This window comes from Cavia porcellus, unplaced genomic scaffold (genome assembly GCF_034190915.1).
Source record: "Cavia porcellus strain 051 isolate PalLab524CR breed Dunkin Hartley unplaced genomic scaffold, mCavPor4.1 scaffold_8, whole genome shotgun sequence".
NCBI lineage: Eukaryota > Metazoa > Chordata > Mammalia > Rodentia > Caviidae > Cavia > Cavia porcellus.
The window spans coordinates 73,105,990-73,129,146 of NW_026947491.1; the positions used below are offsets into that span (position 1 = coordinate 73,105,990).

Consider the following 23,157-nt stretch of genomic DNA (forward strand, 5'->3'; position numbering starts at 1 on the left):
CCCAGAGACAAAATTTAAATTCTGAAGTACAGCATTTTTAGTTAAGGATTTCTGAGCTTTTTTACTAGTTAATAAATTACAGCTGCGTATCTTTGTAGAGATTCTTATTCAGTAATTTATATATTCTATAATGAAAAAAAGGTGTTGAATTTCTTAGCCAATAAAAAATTTCCTCATGATTTCTGTAGCACTCTGCAAACATTTATATGAAAAACATAACTTTAGAAGCAATAATATTTGATGATAAATTATATTTTAAAGGGATAATAATATAAAATTTAAAATGATCTCAATTTTTTTTTGACTCTGACTTTCAGTTTCTAACTTAGAAGGAAATGGAACAACTTATTTCAAAGCTTTATTCTTAAGTGACTGCAGAGCTTCTGGCAGTATGTTTCAGATAACTCTTCCATAATTGGAGGCAGTGAATCATTGCATACTGATGAACCACCAGACTGTGTAAGGCCTCATATCCCCTAAAATTTTCATATTTTGCACTTGAAAATAAATTATAAGCTAAGCGCACCACTGAATTTTTTAAAATGTAAGTATCGCTATAAAATACACATCATGGTGAACCATGTAGTAGAAAGACCCTTCTCTTCAAAACGTTGTACATCGTGCAAGTCTCAGCCTAAAAAGTTTCATGCATACCTAATGCTTATTTGCTTTTATCTGTGAGGAATTAAGTTGATGAAGTTTGCATTCTGTACAGCATCTTTCCTTTTTTTGAACTTTTATCGTCACACTAACAGTTTTTTTCAAGAACAAGATTCCATGTCTAGTCAATATTCTATGTGTGGAAACATACTTCCTTAAATGATATGATAAATTAATTTATTTTAACATTAGATTAATGGATAAGACTTTGTCACCATTTCCAGGAGTGTGTATTTATTTATTTTGAGCAAATAATAAGTTATTTTAAAAGTGACTTATTCTGCAGTTCTTTTGGCTATCAGTGAGCAGATAAGGAAAATGTTTTGATGTAGATGGATGTATCCTTCTGATGGAAGAACAGTACTCGGCACAGGTACTGTGCGGTGCTGAACAGTGAAATTATATCACATTAGCAGTCACCTACAATACCTAAATAAAGAGTTGGCCATAAATCCTGTCGGTATATTTTCTGGATTCACTGGTGTTCCGCTGTTGCTTGTTCCACAATGTGCTAATTTTAGCGATAAATATAAGTAGTTAACCAAAGCCAATGCATTTTCCTATAGAAATACAGATGGTAAAAATGTAAAGAAGGCTACCACTACGATTTTATTGCTTAACTCTTCTTTAGGAGCAACTTGATAAAGATTGGTCAGCATGAGACACCTGAGAGTGAGATACAATTGAGAGATCTGTGGTCAAAATTGATTTCTAAACATCTCACTAATGTTTTAATGGAACTGTGCTCTTCACCTAGATGCCAAAGTGAAGTACAGCTAGAAACTGATAACGCTGAGTTCTGTGTGTTCCTCATTAAATCTTGCCACGCTAAGTGACAAGAAAACAGTGATAAGAATTTATGTATTGACCATTTGTTAAATTAATTAAATCAGTCTTATCATTTGAGTTATACACTTTGAACAGGTGTATAACCAAGCTTGAAGTTACCGGAATGTCATTTTAACCAAATGTTTTCTGAAATCAGACATCACACAAAAAAGGTATGTTCCAATATTAGAACACCAAGCCTCTCTTATTTAAAATAATCCATTTATATTAGATAGTACTTTCACTAATTTTGTACAAGATTTCTTAGTTAAGTTAGAAAGAAATAATAATGTCAAGAAACAATACCACATAGCAAAATCATATCTATAACTTATGGCACACACATAACTTTTTTAAGTGACTAGAAAATTCAGTGCAACCCAAATCCTATATATGTTTGAAATGAACTTTGAGTCAGTGTAGCACATTAGTAGGACACAGATCATTGACATATAATGAAATTTCTATTTCTGTTTTAGTTATAACAAATGAAGATAAATTTTATGAGTAATTACAACATTTTGAAAAACTATATCACATTCCACAGTCTAGTACTTTGTATTAGTTTACTGCAACAGCTGTATTTGAAACATGCCTACTTAGGATAAACAGTATACAAGCAGCTTTTAGATGATCTAGTGTGTACAAAATTTAATTCATCAACACTTGAATTTAATGAAGAATCTAACTTACCGGTGGATCTGCCCCCTTAGAACCAGTCAGCCCTCCTGTTAGGGATTCGATATCCTGAAAAGGGGAGAGGTGTTGATTGTAAAATACTACTCAAAAGCATGCACAATCCCCAAACCCCACAGTATAATATTGTCTTTAGCTTCAATGATAAGGCACTTCAGTTACTTTTTAAAAAATCTAGCATACCTATACAAATAGACTATATCTAAAGATTAGATATTCTCTTGAACTCTGGATAGTCTGTAAAAAAAAAAAAAACCTGGCAATTATTCTTGAGATAGGCAAAAAAATGACTCTAGACAAGAAAACAAACGTTTCATCATTAAAGATTTAAAGTGAAGGTAAAACAAGAAAAAGGAAATTAAATTGCAATTAATATATTTGAGTATTAATCATATGCAAAAGGATTAAGCTGCAGAATTTTAAAACAATTTCTTTTTAATTTTATTTGTACATATTGAAGATATAAAGAAATATGAGAAGATTAGAGATTCATTTATAAAGATCAATTTGTAGTTTTGAATCAGTTACCACAAAAGGTTATACCTAATGATTATAGATGTTGAAATTAGCATAAACAGAGATAGGGCTGATAATGTGATAACTATGGAGCCTATCATGTAGGTAGGGACAATTAAATTTGTCCTACCAGTTACAGGACTTTGATGTCAGAGTTGCTGCTCATGCCTTCTTCAAAAGAAACTAAAATTCCAGATTTTAAAATAAAATCTTCTACATTTTTAATATTAACAAGTGATTTAATTTTTAAACTATCTGTCATCTCACAAATGAATAAACAAAACAAAACATGCAAGCAACACATACACACACACACACACACACAGAAAAACATACCCATCTGTTCAAAGGTTTCTACTTAAAAGTTTGAGGTTCAATGTAGACTCATACTTTGGCTAAAAAGTCTCTTTTTTATGTTCTTGATCATTATTTATTTGTTTTCATGTAATTGGAGAGAGAACACTGAAGAACTCAGGAAAATATAGTTACAGTAAAAATGCAGAAAGACAGCTGAATCAATATTATAATAAAAATATTCTCTGATTTGCTAAGCAGCAGTATCATGCTGTCTATAATTAAGGAAACGTACGCTACTAATTCACTCAGGAATTAATCAGATCATTTTTATAAGATTTCAAGAATGAGGAATCTTAACAATACCACAGAGGGTTGAGATTAGTATCTCTAATATCTAGGAACGTAAAGGCAAGATAGAAGAAAAGCCTGATGTTTGCAAATATTTCCACTGTAAGAAGCTGATTTTGCGCAGGAACTAAATGGATAATAAATTTAGTTGTGTATTCTCTATTAAGGGTCATTTATAATAAGGCAAACACAAGGAATACTTCCAAGATAATTATTAAGTTGTTTTCTCTGGGATTGGTATGCTCTGTGTATAAATGTATAAATATAGATTTTTTTTTCCTGTTCAACAAATTGGGAAGAACTGTTTGCCCTCTTGGGAGGAACTGTTTACCCTCTCCCTGATGATAGGAGCAAAACAGCGTGTCAATCCTCTCACTGAGGGAATATTTAAAACTCTATGATCTCTAATGACAATGCAGTTTACTATCACTTTACAGCTCTCAAAAGTCAAAATAACTAAATTACTACACTTTCATTGATTTATACATTTCCCAAGCATTATTTTTCACCATCTTATTGAAAACTTTTATTCTGATATCATACACACTATAAAGAATCAAATCACCTAAATAATTTGGTCTTAAATGTCTTAATTGTTCTTTAATATTCTTACTAAATGATTTAAGTAAAGTATGTTCCTGAAAAATAAAATAAAAACAGGAAATAAATAATTATACATCAACAAACAGGATAAGTATCTGCACTGATTCAAAGATAAAATATAATTTTAAAATATTTTATAATTTCAGGAAATGAACCAATAGTATTAGATAGTAAAATGGTTACAATGCAATATTAACAGAAAATAAATTACACATCCCATTGCACTGTATGATAAAAACCCCTGCTACAGCCATAACAAAAGCAAAGTACTAATCATGTGAAAGATTAGCACTAAGTATATTTAAAATAAAAGAAGATGATGTTAAAAGTATGTACCACAATTAAACATTCCTTCCTTCAAAGTTAAAAAATGCATCTACTGTATAGTAACAATAAAACTTTTTCTTTCTTTTTATTTATTTATTTGCAGGTTGCTTCTGTTTTTTTGTTGCTGTTGTTGTTCTTAATATTTTTTTTTTGTTTTTGTTTTCTTGGTACCGGGGATCGAACTCATACTGCACTTGCAAAGCAGGCACTTACGCTGCTGAGTTACATCCCCAGCCCCATTTTATTTATTTATTTATTTTTGGTACTGGGGATTGAACTCACGACCTTGCACTTGTTAGGCAGGAGCTTGTGCCCCTGAGCTAAATCCACAGCCCCTTGTTGTTCTTAATTAAGCTTATTGGTACATTTAAACATACATAATGAGCCATTCATCACAGGAATTCATTCCTGTACACAATATTAGTAATTTCTCCTTTTCCTCACTCCTCTACCTTTCCTTCCCCCATTTTCCCTCCTAATTTACAGCACTTTGGTCCCATTTATTCTTTTCTCATTTTGTTTTATATTTCCTTCCTTCCTTTTCCCCTCCCACTTCCCTAGTTCCTCTTCTCATTGGAGCATTTTCTTCCTATTTCATAAAAGCTAGTATACATTCCAGTTTTTATGTATACTTCTAGTTTCTCACACCAGATAAACATTGTGATATTTACACATGTGTGTTCAAAATATTTCACTTATGGTCTCAAGGTCCATCTATTTACCTATAACAGTCTCATGTTTATCCTGCTTTATGGCTGAGTAGTACTTCACTGAATAAAAAAAATACAACTCCTTTATCTATTCATCAGTTTATGGGCATTTGGACTATTTCCAAAATTTACCTATAATAGACTGTACTGCTATAAATATGGGTGTGCATATATTATTGTGGTATGATGCTTTTTATTCTTTTAGGACAATACCAAGAAGGGGAATAGCTGGGTTGAATGGAACCTGAATTCCCAGTTTTTTTTAGGAATCTCTACATTGATTTCCACAGTGGTTGCATTAGTTTACATTCCCACCAGTACTGGAGAAGACTTTGTTTTACCCACAGACCCACTAGTATTTTTATCACTTGATTTCTTGATGAGAGCCATTCTTTCTGAAGTGGAATGGGATCTCAGTATTATTTTAATTTTTTTCTCTCAAATGACCAGTGACCTTAAGTGTTTATTCATATATTTATTTGATATTTGTTCTTTTTCATCTGTGATGTATCTATTCATCTTAGATCTCTGTTTTTGGATTGAGTATTTTTCTTTTCCTTCTCCTTCTCCTTCTTCGTCTTCATCTTCTTCTCCTCCTCCTTCTCCTTCTCCTTCTATTCCACCTTCTTTTCCTCCTTCTCTTTCTCCTTCTCTTTCATTTTGTCTTTTTGAGACAAGGTTTCACTTTTGTGGTTCAATCTGGACTTCAACTCATTTCACAGCCCTGACTAGCCTCAAATTCACAGCAATCGTCCTGCCTCGGCCTCCTGAGTGCTGTTGATTACAGATGTGTACCACCACTGTTTACACTGTGTATTTCCATCAAAACACTTACATGTGGTGTGGAATTATCCCTTCCTGACAGAGCATTCCACTTCTCTTGTTTTCATTCAGTTCATCAAGTTCATCATTGTCCTGAGGAATTGAGGATCAGAGACAGAATTTGAAAGACGTAATCAGATGTCTATCTATGGTGCTAAATTTAAGATGACACCATTTTGAGTTCCCTCACATGATTCTAAAATGAACATTAAATCTATTATTCAATATATATTTTATATATAATTTTATGTAATTATTAAATAAAATTAAATATATTATTTAAATTATTAAATATATTATATACTTTACATATAAATTTATATATAATTTAATATATTCATAATATATTAATATATTATATTAATATATAATGAATATTGAAACTATCTATTAAATTTTATGTGTAAGCATCTCATTTGTCTCATCCTCATCTTGACCATTCTAGAAAATTTGGTGAGCTGAAACAGTGGCGGCTTTATGTTATATGTATTCTTAATAAACCAAACCTTCAATTGGATTTATTGTCTTCTTACCACTCAAAGATAAATACATAAAAAGAAGAAGGACATGCCAACCCAAACTGGAATTTTCCCCATGCTGTTGCTCCCTAGCTACTTCCTGCTTTACAAGAGCATTATGGATCCCCCACTGTGCAGCACCTTAATATATACAGGACAAATAAACAAGAATCTATTATTTATATCATCAATATTATTCTTTTTTTAAAAAAAAGTAGCTGTGAAAATGTTATTTCCCTCTCCAAGGTGCTGAAATACATGAGGTTATTAGCTAATCCTTGACACAAGCTATAGTGAATCTGAGCTTTAACATTAGAAAACTCACATCCAGAATGACACCTGGTAAGCCATGATTAGAACTGGTTAGAGTTGGAAAAGATGAGTTCCAGGATGAGTGAGACAGTCAATGTCAAACTCTAAGTAAGACAGCCTGAAACATGGTATAAACATCGCAGCTATTTAGAATAACTTCATACTGTACTAAACTTGTGCTAGTGCTTGTCCACATGTATCTCCTCTCCACATCCCTGCTACACGAGGAAATGTATTTTTCCCTTGGCAGGCACAGTGATTTGATGTAAATAAGGGAATGCTTGTGTTTTCAGTGAAAGGCATTGGATTTAAATGTATTTCCTGCTCCATCCTGAGTGGAGAAGGAGAGGAAGAAGAATACTGGAACCTGAGGCTTATCTCAAGGTTAATTGCTAGATTCTTATTTTTCCCTCTGAAGAGTAGAATCAGCCACTTGCAGGTAAAGGGAAAAACAACAAAAATGAAGAAAATGAAATTATAAACCACTAGTTGAAGCTGGTATCACCAATGTCACAAAACTGAAGTTATCTTTAAAAACTAAGTGATTTTTAAAGTTTTGTTTAAAAATGATTTCATATAACATAAAATAATAGAAAATGGTGACTCTTACCAATTATGTATGTTTTAAAATTTCAAATTTATGTATGATTATGGGATACATTATAATTGTGAGAAATTTACATATTGAAGACCCAAACCCCAGTACATCAAAATGAAACCATATTTGCAGATAAAGTTTAATTGAAGCAATTAACAGGAGTAGTAAATGTGATTGGTGTCCTGAGAAGGAAACAACAGAGATGTGGGTATTACTGAGAAAATTCCACCTGAGGACACAGAAAAAGATGTCTGTCTGCAATTCAGGGAAAGATTTATAAGGAGAAGCTAAACTTGGTAACACCTTCTCTCGAATTTCTAGTCTCCAAAACAGTGAAAACACATTTTTGTTGTTTAATCCACTAGGTTTCTGTGATATTTTTTTATTGGAGTTCTAGCAGAACAATGCATGCATATTTATAACATGGGACTACTTTAAAGTTTCTTTAGAAAAAGCTAACATATTTAATACAGAGTACATTAGAGTTCATTTAGCACTATGTTAAAATTTGAATCACTATCAATGGAATCAAAATGCATAGGAAAAGCCATTTTGTTTAATGGTAATATTTACAACATAATTCAAAGTCTTTAAGATATTTGATGATATAATTTATGATTATAGAGAAGTTTACAAAATTCATCATATTCAGAGTTAAAATTAAACATTGCTCTTTATTGAATTTTGCTTCAAAAATGTCCCTTTCTACTGTCTCTTGACATAGTCTATCCACTACATTCCTGCAAAACTCCTTACTCAAGACTGCAGGGACATCTTGCCATTAAAACCAATTATCAATGCTGTATCACCATTTTCCTTAATAATTGAGCTATGGCTAATTTAACCGACCAGTCCACTTTCCTCGATATCTTTTTTCTCTGTTACATTTTTTCATCATCTATAAGATTATATTAAGTACTGTGACTCTAAATGCAACGTATTATGGTATATACATAGTATGAATGAATTCTGAATTTATAACTTCAACTAATCCTCTGAGATTGATGCTGCTTGCTGGGAAACTCTACTTAGGGGGATTTTATACACCTAAAACTATTAAATAAATGCAAGAACTACACTCTCCAAGTTATGTTCTTACTCTTGTTACAGTGATCTATATTTTAACAAAAGACATTATCAGTCACCAAGTGGTTCAGGCCCAGATCTATTAGTAAACACAACCCAAAGTATGATTAAAACAGACCTTTAATTTATTGTTCCTCCTCACCTCCATCTCTACCATTCTAACCCTCTGAACTATGTTGACAGTATCTCTCCATAAGCTAAATAAGTAGTGTCCTGTTGTCTATGAATGAAACTCCTTCTGTGTTTATTCTTGTCTAGCATTCCATCACATATTCTATACAAATTGTCAGGATTTAATCATCAAAACATAGCTTAGATCACTTTACTTTCTTGTTCACAATCCTTCACTTGTTTCCCATCAGTTGTAGAATAAAATTTGAACTCCTTGTTACGTTCTGCTGTGTCTTGTTAGTTTGGTTTAGGCCATTTCTCTGATCCCACATTTTGTCATGCTCCTTCTGTCTTTTACCGTGCCTTTCATATTGATCCCATTAAATCCCACAAACGACTGTTAGCCTAGGGGTTTTGAATATGCTTTTAGTGTTGCTTATGATATACATTCCTAGAAAGCTTCTTAGTTAACTTACTTTATTTAGACCTTAGCTTAACTATCAGAACATCATAGTAGCCCATCTTATCCAAATCAGCCAAGGTTCACCTGGAAAAATTAGCAAACTCCAAGATTATAAAAGAATGCTCACTAAAGGGACAAGTTATAGAGGTGTGGCAAGTTTAACAGATCCAGAGAAATGATGAAACACATGCCTTGGCAATAACTCAAAGTTACAATTACCTCTCAACCTGAAATGGTAATGTACAAGAACAATGTTATCAAATTCCAAAGAGAGGTGAACACTTAGCTTCAACATCTAGCACAGCTTGCCACTCACAGTGAAAATGTGATAAATATTTGTTGAATGGAGGAATGTTTTTATGATGTAGTTCCATTTTAATATACAGAAAAGCTGAGACTCTGAGCAATATGATGAGTTATTTCTTATTTTTGTGTTAATGTATCACTTTGAAAGCGTATCTCAAGGCAATCATATCTGTGCAACAAATCCTGTAAAATGCCCAAATGAACAAAGTAACAAATTACTTGCCCAAGATCACACAGCTGGTGAATGCTGGAAAGGAATTTTGAAACTACTGTGTTATAACCCCAAGCCTATTGTATTTTCTATTATATAGTACATCATTGTCTAGGCAATAACTTAAGGAAGAAGCCCTCAATTCTCTATGATCTACCTTGAGGCAATACATTTCTGTATAATCCAAGGTTTCTAGTTCACTGAAAGTAAAATTGTGCAAAATGATTAAATTTATGGTAAATAATATATTAAACTTAGCTTCTAGTAAAACAATGTCAATAATTCAGATTCAGTCCTTGATTATTTAATCATTATGTAAGGATAAGCCAATGTTTGAAAAGTTTATCTAGCATAGATGCCTCACATGAATAAGCAGTCAAAATATATTACACTAGTGTTTATTTTTATGTAACATCTAATAGTAACATAACAGCACTGGGGATGAGTTAAACAAGACAAAATTTCTTTTAAAAAACTCATTCTGTTTTTCACATAATGCTTAATGGGAACAATCTTTCATCACAGAACACCAGCTCCTTGAGGCAAGCGTCCAAATAATAAAGCTGAGTTTGTTAATGAGGCATCTTCTTCCTTTACCTGAGTTAAGCTGTTAAGAGTTTCCTTGGCAACTTTACAGGGTAAATTTCCTGGGAGGTAGAGAAGAAGCAGGAAACACACAAACCAGTCTCACAAACCTCTCTTACGGAATCCAAAAAAACAAAAAAAACAAAAAACAAAAAACAAAAAAAAACTCTATTTAGTCATTTTAATTAAAAATATTGGAAATTTATTTTTCTTCCTTTACTTTGAAAATAGCTTTGCCAAAATCTTAATCATCCTTGAGCCATACAAGTAATTCCTTCTAAAAAGAATGACTGAGTATATGTATGACTAAGGCATTGTGCTGTTCATAGGTGGACCCCAGTATCAATAAATCAAGGTCAAAACTTTCATAATGTTTAGAGAAGGAAAGACCCAAGCAGCTTAGTTGAGAAACATATATATCATTTACATAATCAGTAGGAGACCACATTTAGAAAGCTTGAGTATAAGAACATGTCAATCTGTATAACACTATGTACTATAATTTTAAAAAGTGAAATCTTAATATTACAACTAAGAAGGGTGTGTTATTTAGTAATGAAATGAGTTTTTCAGGTTGCCAGGTTTGCATTTTATTTTGAATATACACTGAGTATATTTGTCCAGTGACTTGATTGGTAACACAATAATTAATATTTACTGATCATTTAATATAGCAGACTGTATGTTAAAAACATGTCATTTTATTAATTAACATTTTAGCTCTCATAACTGTTAATACCTCCTGTATTTTGAAGATGATGAGTCTGGGTCTTTAAGAATTTAAATGACAAAGGTCACATAGCTATTTAATGTTCAAACTCAAACACAATAACTCCTGAGGCAAGTTTTAATGGTCATGTTCTCATATACTGAGCATGAGGGAAAATATAGTGAGCATTTTGGGCACATCACTTGGGATAAAACAAATACTCATTGAGCATTCAAAAAGGGGTGAAGCAGATTGCAAGCAAAATATTTATGAGGTCAAGGTGATAACCCCACACTGGTGGGAGAATATCCCTGACTGACCCACAGATATGAGTTAATGATATTAGATTTGGCTAAAAAGTGGTAAAATCTAAAAAGTGGCCCTATAGTTCTATTTTTAAAGTATTCTCTCCAAAATTAAATCTAAATAGGATACACCACCTGTATCTAGAACAAAATTATGTCAGTAGTGCACAGAATTTTGTGCACAGTTTTTCTGAAGACAGTATCAGAGATTTAGGTCCTACCTTTTCAATAGAGTGCTTCCTTTGAAGTATTTTCATTTGCGTGTATGAGTGTGTGTGTGTGTGTGTGTGTGTGTGTGTGTGTGTGTGTGTAGCTTTTTTCATTTCTCCTCTTCCATTCGGCTGAGGTGACAAACAAAATATTTTATGAACTCCTGGATCAGATTTTTTCCTGAATCAGTATTAAAATATTTCTTTTCACAAAATTCTACATATTAACGCATCATTGCTGTCCCAGATTCAGTGTATATAAATAAAATAACATGTTTTCTCTTACCCTGCCATTTCTATGGCAAATTTCCTCCCATCCAATTTGTTAGCTCAGTTGATATTATCAACATAAAGTCATCCAATTAACATTTTTGGAGATAAGTAATCTTTCCTCAGTCTCATAAACTAGCCCAGAAGATATCATTTTCCTAATATCTGCTCAATCACATCCCTTCTATAATCACATTTACTTCCTTAAAGTAAAGTTTAAAGTTTTATTTTAATTTCTCCCTCATTCTTCCTTTCCCTAAAACAGTATCATTTTGGGATTCCTTTTTCCAAACCAGTCATTCCCTAAGTGTAACCTGGGTTCAATAGCATCAGCATCATTTGTAAAAAGTTGTTTAAAATGCAAGTCCTGGGATCACCCCAGGTCTACTGAACCAGAAAGTCCATGTTTCACAAGCCCTGGAAATAAGTTTGATGCAAACCAACATTTAAGAACCACTGCTCCATAGCAACAGGTTTCAAATGCAGATGTGTTCAGGCTACATCTGTATTCAAAATTCTTAAGTACAGACCCTGGTCTTAGAAAGCAAAACCGTTAAACATCTTTGGGCATGAGGCCTTTTATACTGCAGTTCAGGACTTTTCTCAATTCACTTTTACCACTGCACAGGAAGAAACCTTAGATTCTTACAACAAAATTTGCAGTTTCGTAATGTGAGAAGCGTCATCTTGTTTCTGTGCTTCTGCTCCACAGCCTATTCGGTGTAGAAACCACCACTGTTCCCTGAGTCAATGTTACTCATCCTTTGAGAGTCAGCCCAGGCTGCCACAGCACCTGACATTTAGTTCTATCGTATCCCTTATCAAATAACTGTCATTTTAATCATCTGTCTTCACCACTCATTTGGGAAGTAAATCACTGCACCACTCTACTTGTCATCTCGGTGTCTTCAGCAGGTATCACAAATCACAACCAATAAATATTAGAAGACTTCAATGTAACCCCCTGTGAACTTCTTCTCTAGAAAGAAGATGAGCTGTTTGGCACCAGTACTTGGGATACTTTGGAATGTGCATTTTGCCACATGAGCAGGTCTGCATGCCAGTTACATGTCGATTTGGTGAGTGTGGACCACAAAAATACGGATTATCTTTTAGCTTACTGAAGAAATAGTTCTGGAGAGTAGAATGGATGGTAAGGAACAATCAAAACAGAGATAGTGTCTCAGTGGGCCCCAGCAAGAGACCTCCAATTCAAACCTGCAAAATGTCCCATGCATATAAAAACAGATAGCTTAGTTATCAACAAAACATGTTTAAGTATAACTTCTTAATTACAAGCTGCATCTACTTGGGCAAATGCATTCATGTTCCTTATATAAAATTAATCAACATCCTGCCACTTGTATCAAATAATGATAAGCGATAGGGACAGATTTCATAAACCTGTATGTTTTATAAAATTGGCATCAGCATACATGTAAATAAGACCTGATACAGAGTAATCCTAAGTATAAATATTCCTCAGATTTATAGAGTATATTATTCCTAAAAGAGAAGAGATCCTGTAATTCATTTACTCCATCAGATAACCTTATAATTTCTATATATTTCCCTGGCTTTGATTACTACAAAAGTTTTCATTGATATCATTTTGAAAAATATACTTTTCTTTTTTATGATAAAAACTGAGCAACATTTTTAGCATATTTTTTGGAAAAATTGCATCCCAGGAACCTTTAAGAATTTATTTCTCTTTTCCTATGAACTTCTTAATATCATATATATGTATATATATGTATATATGTGAGTGTGTGTGTGTGTGTGTGCGTGTGTGTGAGTATAATTGTGAGTAACTTTAAGTACATTATAAATATGACACAGCAATGTAGAGCAAAGAATATCCTTCATGGGTGTTTTATCTATCAGATTTTTCAGCTGAAAATTAGAGGCTCAATTTCTGTGATCTTAATTACATGAGCTTGAACAGTTCCCTAAGACAAAATACAAATAAATACAATCCCTGAAACTTACTTTTTAAAAATCAAGTTCTATTTTTAGCTTAGTAAGTAACAGCCTAAAATATGAAGAGGTCTTAAGAACCTAGAGATACACATACCTAACTTGATTTTTTTAAGAAGAAAGAATAAAGTGAATATGCTTCTCTTGGCTGTTAATAACTGCAATGTCACTGATACCAAAGCAATAGATTATTCTTATTTAGAAATAACAGTAAGTCACAATTTTTGTGAACTAAAAGCAAAACCAGGACAAATAGTTTAAAAAACGTGGTTATATCTATATACAGTGTCATGGTTTATGTCTGTGGCCCTCAGGCCTCATGAGTTTGCATTGTGCATTTGTGATGGTTCATTGTCTAGTGCTTGGGTTGATGGTGTCAGAGCTCCACCCACAAAGGGGTGGAGCCAGGATGTGATGTAATGGCAGGAAGAAGGTGTGTCTTGCTCTTTGCTGCTTCCTGCTTACTGTTTGCAGCGGCCATGAACTGTGGCCCAGCCATGCCTGCCTGCCCTGGAGCCAACTGAGTGTGGACTGAAACCTCCAAAAACTGTAAGAAATAAACCTTTCCTTTCCCAACTTGGGCTTCAGGTATTTTGTCTTAGCAAAGAGTAGAAAGTAACTAAGACATACAGTATCTGTACATTTATAGGTCTATGAAGTAGGTATTTCTTTTAATGATAGATTTTTGTAAATTTTTTAACCATATTTCTCTCTTTTAGTACATTTTTAAATATAAGGACAATTAACTTATCTAGGCTTGTAGTAACCATGAGAACCTTCAGGAAAGCAGATGATACATTTTTAAATTCATTATTTAAGATTTTAGATAAGTTTGGGAATTTCAGATACATATTAAATTTTTATGGTCTATGACTTGTTTCTGGCAATAACAGCTCATAGAGTAATTAAATGAAGTTAGAGGAACAAATGAGGGCTTGAACATTATGCAAAATCAGGTGTAAAAATTTCAGAAGGATGTCTAATTTGAATCTAAAGGATACACTGAGAAATTTCATTTTGTTGCTATTTTCTTTGAGGGAAAATCAAGTTGTAAATCATAAGAAGCAAATTTTTGATTCATTCCCTATTTCTTTTGAAATGATATATGACAAAACTAACACTAATAAGAAATAACATTAGTACATATGATTTCGCCTTTTCTGGACAGTTTCTATTCAATTAATGCTATCAGAATTCTGATATGAGTGGATGTTTTAAATATTAATATTTCATACTTGAAATATTACTAAATGAATAGAAATGAAATGGGATAAATACAGGGAATAAGACATAGAAATGTTAAACTATTAAACTGCCTGAGTCTATAGTATATTGCAGGGATATTAAGAATATAGCATGGTACTGGAGATTTAGCACCAATTACAAAATCTTCCATCATTCACAAATGTTTTACAAACAATCTTGCTACTTTCTATTTATCCAGAAATCTCCTTTCTCCATAAAACACTAGAATTAAGCTTCAACATTCATAATGTTCCTTAATTCACTAAGATTAATTTAGAATATTTTACATTCAGATTTTCCCTTTTCTTAATATTTCTGAAACACACTTCATTAGATATCCTCCTTCCTAAATGTAACTGACAGTGCTTACCTAAGTCATACAGGCAAGAATTCTAGGGTACATGGAATGCTAAGTCTGTCAGAGTCAGTGAAGTGGCAAATAAATATCCCACTTTTTCTTGTTTGCAAAAAAAAAAAAAAAAAAAAAAAAAAAAAGGAAACTGCAAAGAGTCTTCAATTCCTAATCCAAATGCTAACTGAAATTGTGGCATATAAAAATTGTGTCTTCACTTACATGCTTCATGGTAACACAGTTATCATGCAAAGCAAAAACATAGTTTCCCCAGCTCCATCATGACTGGTTCCCATTAAAACAGTAAGACAGTCAAAGCATAGTCATAGTTTAATGGTAGACAAATCTTTTTTTCCTTTACCTCTAGCATTCTCTAAACAAGATTATGAATCTTGAATACATATTATAGTAACTATATATAATGCAGTATTAAAATTGGAGACTTTTCAGTTCTAGTTTCTGACCAAAAGCCAAGAATAACAGTGTGATGAATAGATTCTACAGGCTGAAATAAAAACAAAACAAAACAAAACTACCCCCCAAAAAACACCCAAAAACCAAAAAGCATAATACCTGCAAAAAAATATTTTAAAACAGGATTGCCAGAGTTAAGGAGCTTTCTGTTAGCACCAAGGACAGAGTTTAGGGCTTCACATATGCTACTCAATGCTCTAGTACTAAAATACAGGAGTATTCCTTAGCTCTTAGTGATAAAGCTTTTCTTGATGGCAGTTTTACTGAAATGTCAAGAAACTATTTCATATATGATACATATTTTTTCTCAGGATACTTGGCTAATAGACATGGACTTGAAAGTCTATTCTTGTATCTCCCATTCCAACATCGAAACACAAAGACAAAAAAAAAAAAAAAACAACCCATCCATGCATGCACACATACACACACACTCACTCACAAAGGTGTATATTCTTCAGGGCCAAATCAGGGATGTGCAGGGGATTACATACCCAGAAAAATGTTTGACTCAAGATAACAGGAAGAGTTAAACTTTCACCTAGGTGTAAAGTAGTAGAATGCTAGGATTTGAGTATATTAATTTATTATTGAAGTTGCAACAAGTTATTAAATATTAATGACTTACAATACACGAATTTATTAATTTACATTTCTGAAGCTTATCAATCTGACAAATGAAGCATTGGAGAGTTGTGTTCTCCCTTATGACTTCAGAAGCAGACCCCATCCCTTGCCTTTCCCTGTTCATAGAAACCATCTGCTTCCTTGCTTTATGGTCCCACCCTCCAACTTCAAAGAGCATCCCTACAACCTCGGGTTCTATCTTTATATCTTGTTTTATTAACTTTAAATACTTTGCCTCCTTATTATCATGACTCTTATGCTTTCACTAGATTCACTAAGGTAATGCAAAATAAGCTCTGCATATCAAAATACTTGACATAATCATAACTTTAATGTCCTTTCATAAAATAAAGTAACAAAGTCATAGGTCCTGAGAATTAAATGGTGACTTGTTTGAGGAATCACTGTTCAAATACTCAAAAGAACATTTAAAATGTGACCCTGAATAAGTCATGAATCTCAGAAACTGTAAGAAAATATTACATTCCAAACTGAATCAAACTTCACTTTGCAGGTGTTGGAAGTTACTTCTCATCAATGAATATTTATATTATCTTGTATTATTATTCTCTGAATTTTCTTTCCATATAAATTCTAAGTATGTTGGTAGGGATTTATAAACATTTCTCTATCATACAGGCTTTCAATAAGTGTTTTGTTCCACAAAATCCCCAAGTCATGGAAAGATGCTTGAACTAGGCATTTTCTATGTGAAGTGAAGCAAGGCCCTCTTAAAGACCATGTCAAAAATATATCTTTGTGTGCCTGTAATTCTCATTATACATTTTTGTTACTTTTAGCCTTGAAATCTCAAGGGAAAATATAATATAACACATAATATTGAATTAGTCACTAAGTGAATCAAATCTTACCCAATAGTAAGCACCTGCACTCATTGGAAGGAAATATATTTAGTTACTCAGTCTTTTACTATCTGGGTTGCACTTGCCAATGTCATGCACATAAAATAAAATTAATTCAATAAGAATTTATTGATGGAAAATAGTAAAAGTAAATTTCAATCTGCTATAGAAGGAAGATGACAAGTAACTTCTCATCAGGTTTATATCTAGAAAATATTCCCTAAGGAAGAAAGGAAAGAGAGGCAGAAAGAGCGAAGAGAATTCATGTGATTTATAATATCATTTAGAATGTGTTTAGAAACCACAGCAGGAAGATTTAAAAATGATCCTTTCTTTTTAGTATTTATATGCCTCCATAATCACCTCCCCTTGAGTGTAGTCTGAACCCAGTGAAAATATGGGAATTTTTCTTCTGAGATTAGGGTGACAAAATACTCCCACTCCCCTCAGTGAATATGCCTTTGGGGGAAGTTTCTACATTTAGTATCCTTAGAGGGAGGTCCAGGTGACAAGAAACTCTTATTCCAAGCCAATAATTATCCAGAAACCGAAACTGCAAGCTCAGGTTGCATGAATTTAGAAGCTGCACCTCGCCCCTTCCCTTGTTGAAATGAAATACTTCAGCTCTGCAACTTTTCAGATCCCTTGAGTCTAAAAACCCAGCTAAACTGCTCCAAATATCTACCCATAGAGATTGTGGTACAATACATGATATTTAAGCTAGTAAAGTTTTGAGACAATTGTTTATACAGGAATAGATTACTAATATTAATGTTATTATTTGTACAATTCTAAATAATCATTTTATTTTGTACATTCATTATGTAAGGGCTCATTATAAAATAAAAATACAAGATCACTTTATTAGTGAATCAATGAAATGTGTTTTTCTTCCTCTAGTTTTATGTTTGTCCAATTTCAATTATATTTTAAAAGCAAAGAAATCCTGGAAGAAATATTTAGTAATCAATCAATTGGTTCTCTGCTTTGTTCAAAATCATTAGCATGAATCATAAGACTATGCACAATTTCAATACACCTTCTTTCACATAATTTCCATTTTGTTAGTCACTTCCGAATATACAAGGATGATTAACTTCCTAAGAATAACATATTTAGTGACAACTCTATGCTTTTTGATATTGAAGAGAATAAAACTAAATGAGAAAAAACAAAATAAGGTGAGTCAAAACAAAAGGATGGACATAGTGCAAGCCTTAAAACAAAAATGCAACATGATCTACAATGGCTACCATGGTATCTCTTGTTATCTTCAATAGAAGTGCCCATATCATCAGGAACAATAAAATTGAACACAGCACTACAGAACAAAATCAATAAAAACAAAACATTGAAGAAATTATAGGACTTCAAAAGAAGGTAACAGTCAAACCAGAATGGGTATCATAGTGAATCTTACTGTATTCAGAATAGTTGCCTATATCCTCAGACTTGATACTATGAAATGTAACAGATTCTAAAAAATCAGTCAAAACAAGACAGTGAAAGCTACAGATTAAGTTAATAGGAAATTAAAAATGGTTACCATAGTATATTCCTGCTGTCTTTGGGATAGCTGTTCATGCCATCAAATCTAGTACAAGTAGACAAACTGGAATAAATTATAACCAAACTAGACAGACCAATGAAAACAATGTGGGTTTCAAATCATGATACAAGACTAACAATGTCCTCTGCCTTCCCTTTTTAGACAATTCCTCCGTTTTCACTTTCACAAGTGCACTGTAGATTTTTGTATTCCACTAACTCCTTTAGTTTTTAAATTAGGGAGGCAACCCACTATTTATCTAAGTGGTTCTAAATCTTCTTAGCCTTGAGTTTGATCCCAAGTTGTATCCATTTACTCACAAGATCCTCAAGGTTTTCCTTCTTTATAGCTGAGTAGTCTGCCATTGTATAAAAGTGTTATGTCTTTCCAACCAACCTGAAAATGAGGGGCAAGCTACCCCTCACTTTTTTCTGATTCCATGTCACATACAGCATTATTTTCTCATCTTTGACTTTCAGTCCATAAAACTTCTTTCAGGTTAATTTATTTCTTATATAGAGCATCTTGATGGACCCTATCTCCTGATCCAGTCTGCCTGTGTTTTTAATTAGTGTACCAAGGCAATCCATGTTAGTGATTATGACCAACCTTCTCTGCCTCATCTCTGCCATACTATTTTTCTGTCATTGTTTGTCTACTTTTTCTCTTCATCCCAATGTTTTCCCAGTTCAGGGAGCCCCCTCTGCTGCTGTTCCTTAAGCCATGGTCTTTTTTCTCTCTCTCTTTCCAGAATGTTCTTTAGTATTTTTGTAGGTTTGAATTGGTGGTCATGAACTCCCTCAGTAGCACTTTGTCATGGAATCATCTTGTTTCTCCAATAATTTTGAGAGATAGTTTTTTCAGGGTACATCAATCTGGGTTGGAGGTTATTTTCTTGCAGGGCTTGGAATACTTCAAGCTCTTCTTGATTTGATGGTTTGTATCAAGAAGTCTGTTGTGATTCTGATGGGTTTTCCTTTATAGGTGATCCATTTATTTTCTCTGACAGCTTTTAATATTCTGTTCTTGTGTTGAATTTCTGGGATCCTGATTATTATAAGTCTGGGTGTATATCTATTTTGGTTATAGCTGGCTGGAGTTCTGTATGTCTCATATACCTGGATATCATTTCCTTTTCCTAAGCTTGGGAAGTTTTTTAAATTATTTCTTTAAATAGCTTTTGTATTTCATTTGTGTTTACCCCTGTTTCCTCACTCACATTTTTTTTTGGTTAAGTTATAGATCCTCTTGTCATCTTTTAGCCTTTGTATTGTTACTTTCTGGTTGCTTGTTATTTTTAAGAGATCTTTCTCTTCATGAGTCCAAGTTGCAAACTTGTCTTCAAGGTTTGATAGTGTATCTTTAGTTTCTTTCAAGTAGTTTTTTTTCAGTTTTCAATGGACTTTTTGAGTTCTTGGTAATCTCCTTGAATCTGTTTCATGTATTCTAGATTTTTTTTTATATTCTTCATTGAAGGTTTTCCTCCTTTATCTATGCTCCTCCATTCTTCCATCTGTGTTTAATGGTGGATCAATAAGCAGCAATGTAAAAAGCTCTCTGAGAAAAACAGCTCAGATGCTAGTATATAGCATCCTGGAGAAGACCAGACAGAAGGAGATGGATCCTCTCGACCCAGGAAGAAAGTAATGTGGAAAAAAAAAAAAAAGAAAAAGAAAAAACATGTACAGAAGGCTGTAGCCAGACATGCTCTCACTAGAGCTGGTGCCACTGTTAGCAAAATGCCACTGGAATCCAAAGACTCATGGTCATAGTGAAGTTGGGGGTTGACAAGCCTGAGAACCTCAGTAGGAGGATACAGTCACAGAGGGAGTGACGAATCGGAGAACTGCACCGACTAGCAGTGAATGTGGGGAACTCAGCACTCGCACAGGAATTGGTGATTGACCAGGTGACATTTTGGAGTTGGACAGGATAAGCCCAAGAAGAACTGCAGCTGGCTTTATTTAGCCATTGCTAGCACAGAGCAGATTGGTGAGAATTGCTTGGACTGAGTCCCACCCCTGTGCGCAATCCAATGGCTAAGACTGATGTTTCACTGAAGCTATCCCTAACCGGCCCTGACTGCGCAGCACACACTAATGTGGTGAAGACTCCCAGTGGTTGACTGGCTCAGAAGGGAGGAGCCTACCTGCCCCATCTTGCTTGTACTCTAGTAGTCACCAGCAGACTGGGGAGGGTAGCAATCCCTAGCCAGCATGCTTCAGAGTAATTATAACTAATACAGGAAAGGCTGGGGACCCCCATTTCCACTTGTCTGGAAGAAACCAGAAATAAGACAAGAGGAAGAAACAAAAGGAAGTCTTCAGCCTCCAACCCAAGCAGTACTGGCTCAGGAGAGGTAAACACAGAAGATATGGGGGTTGCACACCTGCAGTTTCTGAAGAAACTGCATCTGACATAAAGAAACATGCTCATGAAATTATAAAAGAATTTAAAACAGAAATACTAATACAAGTAAAGAAAGATATAAGAAAAATAATAAAAGAAATGCTAAGCACCTCTCAAGAAGACAACTCTATGTTTAATTTTGATACCCAATGCCACGTAACTATGAGCTAGGATATGGGATTCTATAAAAAGGCAATTTCTTTTCAATTATGTATGAATAGCTTGGTCAAATTGACAAAAATGTTTGAAAAGTACTGCAATTTTCAGCTGCTAAATATGAAGTTGTAGCAGATGACTCATATCTTTATTAAACATTGGATACTTTATTTCATAGATTAAAACACTCCTTAGAGGTTTTTAACCACATAGTGAAAATCTCTCTCCAGTTTACTTGTGTCTAGTTCTTTAGAGTAAATAAGATAGTTTAAGCCCCCTCTTTCTGAGCAAATGATCTAGCCTTGTTTTACATACAAAACTACTAATCAAATTTAGTTAGAAAATTTATCTTCCTGCTCTAATGGTTCCCACCATACACCAATTGATTTCTGCTTCTCCTACATAGTTTTTCAATTCATATTTTCATCTCTAGTTACCTCAGGCAACTCATGACCTCATTGTTTAAATTCCCATATTTTTCTGAATGAGCAGAGTCCCCAGAAATGAAAGCCAAAATTTAGCAATGAGAAAAAATCAGTAAAATGCTAGATCAATATCAACATACTGGAACAGTAAGGAAATGAGCTTTAGAACAAGAATTCATAGGTTTGCCTTGATTATTATCATCCACATGTTCAACTTTGACCTAGTTCTGTACATTAATTTCCCATATACAAAAATCATATAATAGTAATAGGTGGCTCAGGTGATTGTTGATAGATGAAAATGAGAACATCATAAAAATGAAAATAAAGGTTTACTATGAGTCTGTGAGTACCAATACTATTAGCCATAGCAGCCACTATTACTTCGAAGTGTTTTATTTGTGTTGACATACATGTGGTCTTGCAAATTTATTTAATAGATTTGTGGCTACTGGCTTTTCCCTTTGATCATCCAATTATAAAGGACGTGGTAGCATAATTTCATCAGGAGAGTCTGTGATCAAGTGAATGCTAAGACAGGCACATTGCTATTTTTATATATTTCAAAGTGGAGTATTTGAGTACAAACTCATGAAGCAACTTGACCTTAATTATAAAGCAGAAAAAATAGTGCATGATTAACAAATCTTAGTATACTTACACACTTGAGGACTAGATAAACAGAATTTATTGAAGCTTTCCCACACATATTAGCTTCCATATAACTTTGTCTATAAAACATATTACCATGTCTGAACTGTTCAGTTTATTTATCATCAAGCATTTCTAAAAGCCATGCCATGATTTCTCCCCTCAGTAAAGGAATTATAGACTATTTTGGATAAGACTACTTTGAAGATAAGCACTAACGAGGATAAATAAATAAAATGAGATCCAATTAAGCTGTCTTATGTGATCTTTCATTCTTAAAATTTCCTGGAGTTGGCAGGAAATAGTAGGCTATCTTTTGATTGCACATTTTTTTTTTCCTCTTGGTAAACAAGTCTTTATTCATGTGAAATAAAATAATTGTAATGTTAAAGTTTGCTTTGTTACAAACCCAGAATCTTTTGTGCTATTGAAAAGATCATATCTAGGCAATGTTTAATGAAAGAAGAAGCAGACTTACAAGAAAATTTAGATCCTGCAGAATTTCTAAATTTTAATGACTATGTTTCACATGTATAATGAATTAAGGTAAATTTAAACATCTTTCTCTCTTTCTTATAATTAGGATCTCTTACCAGAAAGTGTAAAAACTCCAACAGTAATGCATTTTGTAGACTTTAAAGTTATTCTTATATATTTGATATTATATACAATTAAAGAAATTATGCTAAATTATTTAAAAATTGATTTACAAAACACCATATAGTTCTTTATTCTACTGTAAATTCTTTTTCCTTGTAACATTACTCATGTAAGACTGGAGGGATATGTGTAATTAGTTTAGAGTAAAAGAAAGTAAAGAAAGAACCAGGGAAATTAACTAAGTTTCAATTTTAAGTATAGATGCGTATTATAAGGCACTTCAGCTAAAAAAACCAAAACCAAACTGTTAGGGTTAGATTTGTTTGCTTCATTTAG

The 23,157-nt window shown here is 33.2% G+C and overlaps 1 protein-coding gene across 6 annotated transcripts in view; it reads right to left on the reverse strand.

The window, feature by feature from the left end:
• Ppfia2 (PTPRF interacting protein alpha 2) overlaps positions 1–23,157 on the reverse strand; it is a 435,633-nt gene that overhangs the window by 349,007 nt on the left and 63,469 nt on the right. For all 6 annotated transcript variants that reach the window (XM_063255205.1, XM_063255210.1, XM_063255209.1 and 3 more), the window contains exon 3: positions 2,182–2,235. In XM_063255205.1, the coding sequence (XP_063111275.1) occupies positions 2,182–2,235 (54 nt within the window). The remainder of the gene's footprint in view (positions 1–2,181; positions 2,236–23,157) is intronic.